Source organism: Jaculus jaculus, chromosome 2 (genome assembly GCF_020740685.1).
Source record: "Jaculus jaculus isolate mJacJac1 chromosome 2, mJacJac1.mat.Y.cur, whole genome shotgun sequence".
Lineage (NCBI taxonomy): Eukaryota > Metazoa > Chordata > Mammalia > Rodentia > Dipodidae > Jaculus > Jaculus jaculus.
This window is the reverse complement of record NC_059103.1, coordinates 198,597,474-198,612,907: the sequence shown is the minus strand read 5'-3', so window position 1 is coordinate 198,612,907 and position 15,434 is coordinate 198,597,474. Positions and strand designations below refer to the sequence as shown.

General features: G+C 48.9%; 1 protein-coding gene across 2 annotated transcripts in view; it reads right to left on the bottom strand.

Annotated features, from left to right (window-relative positions):
- Trappc9 (trafficking protein particle complex subunit 9) overlaps positions 1–15,434 on the bottom strand; it is a 562,289-nt gene that overhangs the window by 471,696 nt on the left and 75,159 nt on the right. For both annotated transcript variants that reach the window (XM_045143193.1, XM_045143194.1), the window contains one exon: positions 7,629–7,772. In XM_045143193.1, the coding sequence (XP_044999128.1) occupies positions 7,629–7,772 (144 nt within the window). The remainder of the gene's footprint in view (positions 1–7,628; positions 7,773–15,434) is intronic.

The window sequence follows — 15,434 nt, the reverse complement described above, 5'->3', positions numbered from 1 at the left end:
TAGAAGTACGTGCTCAACCATGTTTATTGCTGCTCAATTTATAAGAGCTGGGATATGGAACCAGCCTAGATGTCCCTCAACTGATGAGTGGATAATGAAGATGTGGCACATTTATACAATGGAGTTCTACTCAGCGGTAAAGAAAAATGAAGTTATGAAATTTGCAGAAAAATGGATGGACCTGGAAAGTATTATACTAAGTGAGGTAACCCAGGCCCAGAAAGCCAAGCGCCACATGTTCTCTCTCAAATGTGGATACTAGCTGCAGATGATTGGGCTTCTGCGTGAGAAGGAAAATACTTAGTAGCAGAGGCCAGTAAGTTAAAAAGGAGACATAAAGGGTGGAGAAAGGAAGGAAGGAGGATACTTAATAGGTTGATATTGTATATATGTAAGTACAATGATTGTAATGAGAGGTAATATGATGGAGAATGTAATTTCAAAGGGGAAAGTGTGGGGGTGGGAAGGTAAGAAATTACCATGGGATATTTTTTATAATCATGGAAAATGTTAATAAAAATTTTTTTTAAAAGGAGATATAAAGGGAACAGAAAGGAAGGGAGGAGGGTACTTAATAGGTTGGTATTGTATATATGTAAGTAGAATGATTGAGATGGGGAAGTAATATGATGGAGAATGGAATTTCAAAGGGGAAAGTGCTGGGGGAGGAGAGAGGGTATTACCATGGGATGTTTTTTATAATCATGGAAAATGTTAATAAAAATTGTGAAAAGGGAAAAAAAAAACCTAAATAAAGAAATAATGTGGTGAGGCAAAAAAAGAAAAAAAAAGTGAGGGCTAAGAGGGCTCTCCCCATGGCTCAGCCCAGTTGTGCCTACCTAAGGAGGAACTCACCAGCATCTGCAAGTCCAGGAGAAGTCAGCCAGCTCACTGAGGCTGCCCTCTCCTTGCAAACATATTTATAACCTTATAGTGGTGGGTCCTACATTCTGGCTCAGGTGACCCAGAGGGGCAGCTGGTTGGTTAGGGCTAGGGGCCATCTCAGGAAGAGGCTAGCCCAGACACCAAGTTCCAGGGGCTAAACTTGACCAACCACAATATTTAAATCCTAGGAAAGACCTCCCTCCCAGGAGGGGTCCAGGTCATTTGTGGAGAAACAGGTCCAGGGAAGAGATAAGAATTCTAGCAAGTGCAGATGTCCTGCCTTCTTACTTTTGGGGGTCACTTTTAACTGTGTAAAAAAGCCACCTGACTCCCTCTCAAGAGCGTGTCTGATGAATTTCAAAGAAGAAAGAGAGAACTTTGTTCAAACTCTTACTGGAAGAAAGGTGGGCTGCATTCCAAACATACATTGAGAATTTAAGCAAAGTTGGATTTAAAAGTAATGGAATGGTATGCTTGGAGGAAGTACAGAACAGAACAATATAAAAGATGTATAGCTTATCACAGGAAAAACCCAACCAAGTTTGAAATTACAGGCAGAGACTGGCTTTATACTTAAACTGCAGTTAAGGAGATTACCACCATTAAAGATTGGCAGACTGTTTTACTGTGGGACAATGGAAGAGATGTCCTGAAGGTGAAACACACCCAAGGAAAGCTCAAGATAGTCAGAATGCACATTCTTTTACAGGGAGGGGCTTCAAAGAAGAATTCTAAAGGAGTATCCTGCTCTCCAAGGTCAAGCTTTATTACCCCTCCATTTACAAGCTTGGCTATGCTGCCCGCCTTGTCCTGGTTTTGGAAGCATGAAAAATGCTGGGAAGTGGGTCACGTGATATCAAGTCAGCATGACAGTGTGTCCTGGGGGAGCTGGGGAACCGCAAGCATACTACAGCGGCCAGACGAGGATATCAAGGTCCAAATACAGGCAGCATGTCACAGGTGTCCCAGAGGCAGCATGGGCCCCAGCTCTGTTCACAAGCCTGCACCAAGCCGCAAGTAGAATTAAAGTCAGCCAGGCACAATAAACAGCACTCTGGTAGCAGAGAAGCCCTCATCCAGCCACGGGGCCCACGCACCGTAAGCTTCCAGCTGAAGAGCTTAGAGACAGCTGGGGTGGGCACAAGGCAGCAGCATCCATCCTAGCCCAGCGGGGGCTCTGAGCAGCTAGCACACCAAACTTGACACCCCGAGGGTGATAATGCTACAGATACAAAGGGGACACGTTCCGGGACAGCACAGCAAGATGATTAAGAATTTAAGATGGCCAGATATGGTGACACATACCTTTAATCCCAGCACGTGGGAGGCAGAGGTAGAAGGGTCGCCATGAGTTTGAAGCCACCCTATGACTATATAGTGAATTCCAGGTCAGCCTGAGCTGGTAAGACCCCTACCTTGAAAAAAACAACAACAACAAAAGATTTTAAGATGGGTGCTGGGGAGATGGCTTAGCAGTTAAGGTGCTTACCTGCAAAGCCTAAAACCAGGTTCAATTCCCCAGTAACCACTTAAGGCAGATGCAAGAAGTGGCACATGCATCTGGAGGCCCTGGCACAACCATTCTTTGATCAATCTGCCCCCCTCTCTAGTAAACAAATAAATAAAAATTCTTTTTAAAAAGGAATTTAAGATGGTCAAAGTAGAGTAAAACTAAGAATGGAAAGAGCCACAGCCAGGGAAAGGATCAGAGTGGAGCATTCTAAACCATGCTCACAGGAATGAAAGACTGTTCAAGAGACTCTTGTATAATTTCAGGGCCACATTTGCAGGCACAGGCCACAAGACCTAAGGAGATGACAGCTCAACCCGTACCACCACAAAGGCTGCACCTGCATGCCTGGCCAGAAGCCTCAGCAAAGATGCCACATGCCAGTCACCACAAAACATAACAGTCAAGGTCCAAAGAAAATTCCAGAAGCTCTCAAGTCAATACTACTAACTTGGGGGATGGGGGAACAGCTTTTCTGGTAGCTAGGGTCTTGACGTGTGAGGAACAGCCTTATAACATGTCTCAGAAGTCCACTCACATGGGCATAATAGAGGCATGGGGTAGCAAGGACCCCATGATCATGTTGTCTCAGAAGTCCACTCACATGGACAGGATAGAGGCAGGAGGGGCAAGTATCCTCAGGTCAGGTTGTTTTTGATTCAGGTAGCCAGTAGAGGGTCACATGTGAAAGGTGCCTCCTCAAGCAAGCAAAGCCCTACTATGGTCTTTCCTCCTGGCTGCTCCTCTATCCACACTGAATTTCAGAGCAGCCATGTCTACACATGCTCATTATTGGCTCATGAGTGGCCGCCTGCATTCTTTAGGGGAAAGGTCATCCAATCAATCAAAATGTCCTTCCTAAAGATAACAAACTGCCCCACAAGAGCACACCATGTCTTGCTGGACTACATGAGGAGATGAAGGCCCAGGAAGTACTTAATTACTAACGTAAGGTGACAGCGCTCAGAGGAGCAGTGAGTGGAAAGACCCACACAGCCCTTGTGACCTTTGCTCTTTCCTCCGGAGACTCTAATTAGCCAGATACATCACACACCGGCCTTTCAGGAGACAGCTGTTGGCACAGCAATATCAAATATTCTAAGCTTTTTATTGTGAAACGAGGTGCCTTTAAGTCACTAAGCAACATGGCCTTAAATGTCCATCAGTACACCATCTGCACTTTAGGGGCAAACAAATTCTGTCACTTAAAAACACCCAGCCAGGAAACTATCCATCATGGCATGCACCACCTCCCAAGCTGAGTAGGAACCTCACTTGATGCTCTGCAGTAAAAAGTACACTTCCCCAGTTGGAGAGATGGCTTAGCAGTTAAGATGGTAACAGTGAGACCCCCGGCCAGAACTAGACACACATTTCAATGCCTCAATCGCACTTCATGTTTTGTATGTGAGCGGTAGAGACCTGTCGATTATTTGCACAGCATGCAGATCACCCTTTTTGCAAAATCACATGTAGAATTTGTCAACAAACACAGCACAGGTTTAGAATCAAACACATCTCAAAAGTAGGAAGAATAAGAAAAGAAGAGAAACCGGGGCCAGAGCTCAGGACCCCGGAGGCCCAGAAGGGCTCTCCACACACTCAGGCAAGAAGCCCAACCAGGGTGCGAGCAAAACACACGCCTCCAGGATCAGGCTGAGGCCTCCTATCGGCAGGCAGTGACAAGCACTGACAGAAGACGCTGAGCAGAAGAGCCAGGGTGCTCTTCCCCGTGGTCACGCCACGGGCACGCGACGAAGGAGCTGGGAGGCTGCACTAGAGCTGTCTTGTGTCAGGGAGACAAAGCCCGCCTGCACACATGCACAGTGAAGAGGGCCAAGCCCATCAGCCTGATGCAGAAGAGCGGAGAAGTCGCTCCACTTAATGGTCATATGACCAAGCTCAGACATTTAACAAGCACTACATGCACGCGATGCCCTATGTGAACAGCAGGGCACTGAAGGGGCGGATATAGCCCATGCTCAGGAAAAAATACAACAGCCAACAAAACCAAATGCTTCTGAGGGGAAGGGTACCACCCAACTACACAACAGAATCGCTCGTTGAACTATGTCTGAAGATGCATGAGGAAGAGAACAAAGGTAGGGACCTCCGATGCTGGGGACCTGCAAAAGGGCACGTGACCCTGTGTAAGGCGGAGACACACGATACCACGAGAGGACAAGGTCCAGACTAAGGCCATGGGTCAGGGATTGCACTCAAAATTCTAGTCTTAGCATAGGATCTCAACTGTCTCTTTAGAGTTGCTGGATCATCAGTCCAATCAGGAAAGGGGCGAGGGGGAGGTCAGTGGCAGCCTAAGGGTCTGGAAAGATCAAAACCAGAAAACGAGGCAGAAAGAGGCCTTGCCTATGCCATCCCCATCTGGAGAGCCAAGGCATTGTGGGAGCTGGCCCTATCTAACCCTCTCATGTCAAGAAGCTCCGAAGAGTGAGTGAACTTGGTGCCAACACCTTCCATCTTGCTGCCCACACCAGACGGCTGCAGGAGATAAAGGAAAACACACCTCAGACTCAACATACAGACAACAGAACCAGCCCTGCGTAGAGGCCCCCGCAGCGTACAGAAGCACTGTTGGAGACAGGCTCGCGCCCAGGCTGCCCTGCAGCGTGTGGAGACACCGCCGGAGACTGGCCTGAAGAGAGAGGCCACCATGAAGTGTGCAGGGACATCCCTACAGCAGTGAGTCACTTGGTCACCATGAGTCCCTAAATAGAGAATGGCTGCTGCTCTGCACGAGAAGGACATGGAGCCGCTGCAAGCAATGAGCACTTTAAGAACAACAGGGACGTTCACATGCGGTGGTCACATCTTTAATCCCGACACACAGGAGGTGAGGTAGGGAGATCACCACAGTGAGTGAGTTCCAGGTCAGCCTGGGATAGAGTAAGACGCTGCATCAAAAAAAAGGAACACAAATAATGACAAAAACAAAGCTACAAGAACTGAGGAAGAAGAAAGTGTGTTTAACATAGATGGCCATGGGACGGGTCACCATGGAAGTCTGTGAAGAACGCGGTGCTTGGACAGGTGGCCCAGGAGGTGGCTTTACTGGTGAAGAGAATGGCATGGGCAGACTCCATGGACTGAATCTCAGGCCTCAAGCACACTAGGCAAGTGACCCAGCAGAGCTGCATCCTCAGCCCACCAGGAAGGGAATTCTGTCCTCGTTCTGACAGGGTGGCAGATACATCTGGATGCAGGCTGACAAAGACCAGGGCACTAAGTCACACTGGCAGGCCTTGAGCTCTGGCCTTCAAGCCAGGACTCTCGGCTCTCTTTCTGCTACGTTCCCAGGCTGATGACGGCAATCTTCTCCCACAGACTTCTGCACTGTGTTTTGCAGGAGCCTGTCTCAGAGTGTGGGTTCTGCTCTCCAATGTTTTATGGGAACTGACGCTCCTCCCTCACCACAGCCCAGGGAGGTGCACACCCTGGTTATGCTGGGCTGGAAAAGACTGCTTCATATCCAGGAAAGGAGATGCTCGAGAAAGAACTGGGGAGAGGGCAGACAGTGATCACAGGCAAGGAGTACACCATCACACAGTCAGCCATGCGGTATGAGGAACAGGACGGCAAAGTTGATGCATCTAAGGCCCCAACTGGCCACCGCAGTGACAATGCAATGCAGGCGCACTGCCCACGCCATGTTTCAGCACAGAGTGACAGACTCCCCATGGGTTACGTACTGTCCTATTCAAGCAGTCCTCTGATGGGCAGCTGTCTCACTGCACCCCTCCTGACCCTCCTGAGCCAGGGCATGAAGACCAAGCCTCTCACTACTTAGCACAGACGCCCCACGGACAGCTGAACCTCTGTCCCCCTGTTACTTATGAGAACCCCTGTCCCCTCGTTACCCATGGGCAACCTTCATCCAATTATTGTCAGTCAAGAAGTGATAAGGCCCAGCCCTTCTGGACCCTGAAAAAGGTCTGCAGGGCTCAAGCTCTCCACGGTGAGCTGAGGCTCTGGTATGGCTGTATCAAGTCCACACTTCTCCATGTGACATCGCCCTGCTTTCTCTTCCCTTAGCTGAGCCCACGAGTCATTCCTAATAAACCTGTTGCATGTCAGCACCATGGCAGAGGGCACTTTCCCGAGAACCCAGATGGGTCTCACCAGTGGTGGGTGCTAAGCACAGGTGAAAAAGCAGGTCTGACAAAGAGGCCACTGAGGTCCTCTTCTGACGTTCCAGCCTCCGAGGATCCAAAGGTTACCACATTAAGTGGCCAATGAGCCACAAGGTATACAAACCTGAGCCTTAGCTGAAATGCACAGATGATAACTGACTCCCAAAAGGCAGGTGACACCCAGTCAGGGTGGGCTGTCGTGCTCAGGGAGGAAGCCAGGAGTAGCATGGGCAGATGCCGTGGCCCTCAGAGCAACCCAGCGTCTCACCTGTGGTTCTGAAAGCTGAGCACAGGTACGGCACACCTAGAAGGGCACAAACAGCCTCCCGGCCTTGGCCTGCTCCACCCCCCATCTAGATGATGGTCCAGGAGGGGCCAGTGGTAGAAACCCACTGAGCTGGCTCCTAAGGAACGGGCTCTTCTGTATGTAAATGCCGCATGTTGGCATTATGTTTTATGCAGCGCTCGCGGACAACAGGAAGCATGTCTGAATCTAATACATTTCCCACAGGCACTGCTTTGAGAGGTTGTGAAACTTCTGCCAGGGGAGAGCTAACTAGAGAAAATATGTTCTGGGAGGGAGGGACAGGCCCTGAGGCTGATGGCTCTGCCTCACTTCCTGTCCCATCTTTTATTTCCTAACCAGTGAGATATGAGCAGGTGAGGCAGGCTGACCACACACCTACTCCACATGATGGGCTGTACGCCCTCACACTATGAGCCAGAATAAATCCTTCCTCTCTTAAGTTGCTTCTTATCAGGTATTTGGTCACAGAGACAAAAACACAAAACACTAATATAGAGTCCAAGCAGAAGAGCAAGGAGGTGACCAAGACACTGGGAAGAGGATGACAAGAGCGGTGAGCAGAGGAGAGGTACAGGGGAGCAAGGGACAGCCAGCAGCCAGGGAACAGCAGGACACTGAGGCTGGCCACAGAGCTACACAGCTGCCACCAGTAAGGAGCTGGGAAGTAAGACCACCAGTCCCAACTCAAACCCATACCCAGGGTTCCCGTGAGGAGGGCCAGAGTGCCCACAGCCAGATCCTTTTGGAACAAAGATGCCAGTGTGAGGCCACTCACCCTGATCCGACAGGAAGTCCAGCATGGTCTGCAGAAGGAAGGACAGGTGCCGCACAGAGAGCGCGGGGTTCCCCATCCTGCGGGAGGCGTAGACCAGCTCGTGCAGCAGGCGCATCTGGACGGCAGCCCAGCCTCGGTGTGGACCTGTTCGGGAAGTCACAGATCGTCACAAAGGGCGCTCACCATCATCATGTGTGTATGCATTGTGGCAGCTCAAAGACAACGGCCTCCATATTCAAATCCATGCACTGTGATCCTGAAGAACAGTGGCGTGTTTTTCCTATTTTACAATGTCTTGGGGGCCAGAGAGGGGTCTTAGCACATAACTAGCTTGCTGTACAAGCGTACTTGAGGTTGGATCCCCAGAACCCGGGGCTAGAGAGTGTGAGCATCTGTCTTCACAAGGCACCAACAGCAAGAGGAGAGGCATGGACAAGAGAGCTGCCCAGGAGCTTACAGGTCAGCTAGTCTGGTGAACTCAGCAAGAACGAGAAACCCTGCCTCACACAAGGAAGGCAAGGATTGACAGGCGAGGATGGCCTCTGACCACCATACTGTTGGGAGCTATGAACCAAACTTTGGTCACGTTAACAGTGACTGCCATATAGCAAGTTAAGTTTTTAGTTCCTCACCTAATATTCAACCACCACAAACAATGGGATCGTATACCTGGCTAAACACTCCCCCATCCTGCCGGTAGCTGATGAAGAAACAAAGACATTGCAGTTTAACCAGTAACTCGGTGATCTTTGCCCTAACTATGTCCCCTTACCCCTACAACTCCTTGCCCTGATCACGTCCCCTTCCCCCTACAACCCTATATAAACCTACATGTAAGAATAAGCTCTCAAGGCCGTGACAAACACCTAGCATGGTCTCCTTCCTGTGTCTGTTTTTCTTCTTTCACCCAGGTTAGCTTCTCCTCGAGTCCTTGTTCAACTACCCGCTGGCAGGGGCACCACACAGGCGCCATGGCATGAATACGCCCCCCACACACACACCCACACACCCACACACCCACTCCCATACCCACCCATACACATCCACACACACCCATACACATCCGTACACACACACACAGACACATCCACATACAATGCCACCGCCTGGGGATGAAGCTCGGCAGTACGGTGCTCACCTCTTATGTGCAAGGCTCCTGGGCTTCATCCACAACATCATAGAAGAAAAAGTCTTGCATTGCACACTCACATGCTCCCTCCTCATTTTCAAAAATATCCCACTAAAATAATGCTAATAAGCCTACAGAAAAAGGTTGTTTTTAATGGCACACATTCGAGTTACAGACAGACATTTTCCATGAAAATGCCGATAACAAATGAGCCTTCATTGTCAAGAATCCAAGAGGTTAAAGACACAGTATTTTTCTAAAGCATAAGAAGATGTAGAAAAGTGGGTAGCTAAACTAGTTCTATCAAGAGATTTTTATGTTATCAAAATCAGCAAGGGAGCCAGGTGTGGTGGCGCACACCTTTAATCCCAGCACTCAGGAGGCAGAGGTAGGAGGATGGTTGTGAATTTGAGGCCACCTGAGACTACACAGTGAATTCCAGGTCAGCCTGGGCGACAGTGAGACCCTGCCTTGTAAAAAAACAAGAAAGACTAGGGGACAAAGTCCTTTCCCCCATGGAGTGTCTACTCTGTGGGGAGAGCAGGTGAGATGTCCTTGGAAGGTATGGTTGCTGGCAAGTGCTATGGGGTAAATATGCTATGTTAGCAGAGGCCAGTAGACACAAAGGTAGAGGCAAGCCCACAGCACCTCAGTTCTGTAAGCCAGAACACCCATAGAAAGTGCTTCAGCCATTTATCCTAAGTTCTCAATAAATGCAAGCTGAGAAATGCTAATATTATGACTTGAATATAATGTGGTTAACACAGCGTCAACCTCTGATTCTAACAGGGAGATGATTAATGATAGAACCTGCTCCATTATTTCTGTAGGAATAAATCTTCCATTTATCAGGTCTTTATTGATGTAGCTACTGAGTAAAATTACCTAGCTGCCTCACTCACGTTATGAGCGCCCACATCTGCAGACTGTGCCACTTATTACCATATTGCCAGAGAGGCCTGGTGTGGAATTAGACGCTCGGTCAATGACACCTACTGAGCATGTGGAGCCATCAGGTGCCTTCTCCACCGCCTGGCGACCATGGACCAGCAGTTTGCCTGCAACACTCCATGAACAGCATTCCTCCCCCAGTGACTCCTAAGGACTTCTACCACCCTGCCCTACACAGCCACCCACCCCCTTTTCCATGCATGCAGAGCAGCACACACAAATTCCAGCCACCCACAGCCACAGGGAAGCTCCGTGAGCTCATGAACTTCTTTCCTCCATCACCCCCTCGCTGCCTTGACGGCCGGCGATGTGTCTTATTCATCCAAGAATCCTTAATGCCCAGGAGGGGGTCCAGTGCATGGCGGGTACTTAACTAGCACGTGGGTCAAGGCGAAAGCTGGAGACGAGAAAGTTCCCTTGATGTTTAAGTGTGCATGGGAGGAGGAAATGCCATAGCTTCTGGGGTTTGCTATGAAGCACTTCCACAAAGAGTGAAGAAAGGGGAAACAAAGGGACTGGAACCTCTGGGGCACAGCCTGGGCGGTAGGTTCACAGCCACTATTGTCTCCTTCTGCAGTTCACTGCATTCACTGGCATCCTGAGCGCTGGCCCAGCAAATATAACTATGTAGTACATCTCGGAGTACAGCTCATCTTCTAGAAAATTCCTGGAATGCCAAGTAGTGGCATTTTCATGCAATGACGATAAGAGAAAGGGGAGTGAGCCACATCCCTATAGCATTTCCATGTGGCATAAGGACCCACCACAGAACATGGATGACTAAGAAGCTGTGTCACTGAAAGTAGAAGGGGGTCTAGTGTGGAAGAAGTGTGGTATGGAGGGAAAGGTACAAGAGAAGGTAATGGGGCTGGAGAGATGGATTAGCGGTTAAGGTACTCGCCCGCAAAGCCAAAGGACCCAGGTTTGATTCCCCAGGACCCACGAAAGCACCTTGTACAAACATCAGGAGTTCATTTGCAGCAGCTGGAATCCCTGATGCGCCCATTCTCTGTCTCTCCCTGCCTCCTTTCTGCCTTTTTCTCACTCAAATAAATAGATTTAATTTAAAAAAGAGAATTGAGAGGGGTGGGGAGGGAGGGAATTACCATGGGATTTTTTTTTATAATCATGGAAAATTCTAATAAAAATTTTAAAAATTAAAAAAAATTAAATATTAAAAAAGAGAGAGAGAGAGAATTGAACCTTGGTCCTTTGGCTTTGCAGGCAAGTACCTTAATGGCCAAGCCATCTCTCCAGCCCTAATTCAGTAGTTTGTTTGTTTGTTTTTATTTATATCTGCAGCCACCTTGCTGAAGGAGGTGTCACTCACTGTGAGCTGATCCTAGGTTCTAGCCCTAAGGGGTTGGATTTGAAATTCCAGTCTAAAAGATATGCAAAGTTTTGAGTTTTGCCTGGGGTTCCTGAAGTGTGCTTGCTTGCTTTTTCGGTGGTGGCTTATCTCTTGGTATGGGCCTGTGAAAGGGGGCCCAGCTTATTCTGTCATTATAAAACTTCCCCTGAATCTGTTGGCTTCAATAAATTCCATTCCTTCCATAACTGTACTTGGTTTAGAAGTTCATCCCAGCAAACTAAAGCTGTCTACTACAAAAATTCATCAAAACTCCTTGTCTAGAGCTGGAGAGATGACTTAGTGGTTAAGGTGCTTGCCGGCAAAGCCTAAGAACACATGTTTGAATCTCCAGATCCCACATTAGACAGACGCACAAAGGTGAGGCAAGTGCAAGGTTACACATGCCCACTAGGTGGCACAAGTGTCTGGAATTCAATATCAGTGACTGAGGCCTTGGCATGCCAATTTTCTCTCTCTCTCTAAAAATAAAAAAGTAATAATAATAAATAAATTATGTATTTTCAAAACTCCTGTCGAATGAATAAACAGCACCCTTATAAAGAGAGGGAAGAAAAGTTATGACTAAACTATCCACACCTTCAAAAAGACCCAATTTTTGCTACCAATATACTATCATACCAGAAAGGTATTCTCACACAGAAATGGGAGAATATTACCTGGCTGGTGTCTTCCAAACAGCTGGGGGTCTGCTCCTACCACCAGCAGGCCCGAGGAAAGCAGGGTGAACACTGATTCCACAGTAAACAATGCGCAAGTTGTGACATCCCTGGGGCTTTAAGCTCTGCTCCTGGCAGATGCCAAACTTTTTTTCTTAAGACAGATTTGCAATGTATGATTTTAGTGACAGTTGTCAATGCTCTTGTAATCTAAGTTCACTAGTTTGGGATCTACTATATACATCATGAGCTGCCATTTAGCAAATTAATTTGCCATATCCAGCCTCCTTCAGAAAAGTTTCTGGTGGAAATTGTAATCTGTCATTCAGGAAAAGCAAAATGGAGAGCTATAAACACACAGCAGCATAAGTAAGACTCGCGTGGCACGCTGTGGCCCTGCAGGCCAGCAGATACACAGAGCTCACGTAGGAGCTCCTGCCGCGACCCTCCAAACCAGCTGATGAAAGTGTCCAAGAAACAGACAGAATCTATTTCAGAACCTGAAAATACCAACAACCCACATTTGTTCACAGGTACAGGGTTTTAGTAGATTTCCATTTAATTCTCTGAGAAGTGTGTAAAGTAGTCCAAGGCAATAATGGACATAGGGTTTAAAGTGAATTTTATTTTTAGTTAGAAATACAGCCAGCTGACATTTACTATTTTTACTTTATTTGATCTCACTCCCTCACCATCTTTCTCTGACTTCTTTCATGAAATGATGGCAAATGTCCCCTCTTAAAACTGAAGACCAAGTAAAAACAAAATCTTATGCTTATTTTTCAAAAGAAATGTGCTTTGCTCCCCAGACTTACAAATTAACAGCAAGGAGCAAAGTCTACCCAATAAAATGGCTACAAGCACTGTGATAGCTACCTGATTGGGGTGGGGGGGTTAGCCCCACATTGCAAATGTTCCATGGTCACCTCCACGGCCACAAGGACATGGGGAAAGTGGAGCTAGGTGCTAGGGAAGAAAGGTGTTTCCCCAAATGGTATTCAAGTCTTACAAACCAGAAGCGGTGCTATGAAGAGACAGAACGATTATCATAAATTCCATAAAGGCATCACAGGGTACTCTCTGAAAAACTAGTGTTCAGCCAAGACCGGGGGATGACTGGGAGTTAGGCAAGTGAGGAGGACAGCATATTCATCCCTGGGGGAAGGAAGGGCCATCAAGGACCTTGGGGTGATACATTTTTAAACAACATTGGCAACTATCCTCAGTACAGAAAGAAAAACCAAAGACAATTCCTAGCTTCACCCAAATCCAGGAGACTTCCTTTACCTGAAGCCCTCCTGGAACTACATACAAAAGATGCCCAAAAACAGAACTAAAAACCCACTTCAGGCTTTTCTGGAGTTGCTCAGAAGCACATCAAATGGGATTCTACTCACAGCACAATGTCTCATCTCCGCTCCAATCTACACCCCTGACCCCTGATCTCTCTCCAGAACACAGCACACTGTCTCTCCTCTCCATCTCTCCTCCCAATTTCCACCCCTGACCCCTGAACTCTCTCCAGAACACAGCACACTGTCTCTTCTCTCCATCTCTCCTCTCAATCTCCAACCCTGACCCCTGAACACTCTCCAGAACACAGCACACTGTCTCTCCTCTCCATCTCTCCTCTCAATCTCCACCCCTGACCCCTGAACTCTCTCCAGAACACAGCACACTGTCTCTCCTCTCCATCTCTCCTCCCAATCTCCACCCCGTCCCCTGATCTCTCTCCAGAACACAGCACACTGTCTCTTCTCTCCATCTCTGCTCCCAATCTCCACCCCTGACCCCTGATCTCTCTCCAGAACACAGCACACTGTCTCTTCTCTCCATCTCTGTTCCCAATCTCCACCCCTGACCCCTGAACTCTCTCCAGAACACAGCACACTGTCTCTCCTCTCCATCTCTCCTCTCAATCTCCACCCCTGACCCCTGATCTCTCTCCAGAACACAGCACACTGTCTCTCCTCTCCATCTCTCCTCCCAATCTCCACCCCTGACCCCTGAACTCTCTCCAGAACACAGCACACTGTCTCTCCTCTCCATCTCTCCTCTCAATCTGCACCCCTGACCCCTGATCTCTCTCCAGAACACAGCACACTGTCTCTCCTCTCCATCTCTCCTCCCAATCTCCACCCCTGACCCCTGAACTCTCTCCAGAACACAGCACACTGTCTCTTCTCTCCATCTCTGCTACCAATCTCCAACCCTGACCCCTGATCTCTCTCCAGAACACAGCACACTGTCTCTTCTCTCCATCTCTGCTCCCAATCTCCACCCCTGACCCCTGATCTCTCTCCAGAACACAGCACACTGTCTCTTCTCTCCATCTCTCCTCCCAATCTCCACCCCTGACCCCTGATCTCTCTCCAGAACACAGCACACTGTCTCTTCTCTCCATCTCTGCTCCCAATCTCCACCCCTGAGCCCTGATCTCTCTCCAGAACACAGCACACTGTCTCTTCTCTCCATCTCTTCTCCCAATCTCCACCCCTGACCCCTGATTTCTCTCCAGAACACAGCACACTGTCTCTTCTCTCCATCTCTGCTCCCAATCTCCAACCCTGACCCCTGAACTCTCTCCAGAACACAGCACACTGTCTCTCCTCTCCATCTCTCCTCCCAATCTCCACCCCTGACCCCTGAACTCTCTCCAGAACACAGCACACTGTCTCTTCTCTCCATCTCTCCTCTCAATCTCCACCCCTGACCCCTGAACTCTCTCCAGAACAAAACACACTGTCTCTCCTCTCCATCTCTGCTCCCAATCTCCACCCCTGACACCTGAACTCTCTCCAGAACACAGCACACTGTCTCTCCTCTCATCTCTCCTCCCAATCTCCAACCCTGACCCCTGAACTCTCTCCAGAACACAGCACACTGTCTCTTCTCTCCATCTCTCCTCTCAATCTCCACCCCTGACCCCTGAACTCTCTCCAGAACACAGCACACTGTCTCTCCTCTCATCTCTCCTCCCAATCTCCACCCCTGACCCCTGAACTCTCTCCAGAACACAGCACACTGTCTCTCCTCTCCATCTCTCCTTCCAATCTCCACCCCTGACGCCTGAACTCTCTCCAGAACACAGCACACTGTCTCTCCTCTCCATCTCTACTCCCAATCTCCACCCCTGACCCCTGAACTCTCTCAAGAACACAGCACACTGTCTCTCCTCTCCATCTCTCCTCTCAATCTCCACCCCTGACCCCGAACTCTCTCCAGAACACAGCACACTGTCTCTCCTCTCCATCTCTCCTCCCAATCTCCAACCCTGACCCCTGAACTCTCTCCAGAACACAGCACACTGTCTCTCCTCTCCATCTCTCCTCCCAATCTCCACTTCTGACCCCTGAACTCTCTCCAGAACACAGCACACTGTCTCTCCTCTCCATCTCTCCTCTCAATCTCCACCCCTGACCCCTGATCTCTCTGCAGAACACAGCACACTGTCTCTTCTCTCCATCTCTCCTCTCAATCTCCACCCCTGACCCCTGATCTCTCTCCAGAACACAGCACACTGTCTCTCCTCTCCATCTCTCCTCCCAATCTCCACCCCTGACCCCTGAACTCTCTCCAGAACACAGCACACTGTCTCTCCTCTCCATCTCTCCTCCCAATCTCCACCCCTGACCCCTGAACTCTCTCCAGAACACAGCACACTGTCTCTCCTCTCCATCTCTCCTCCCAATCTCCAC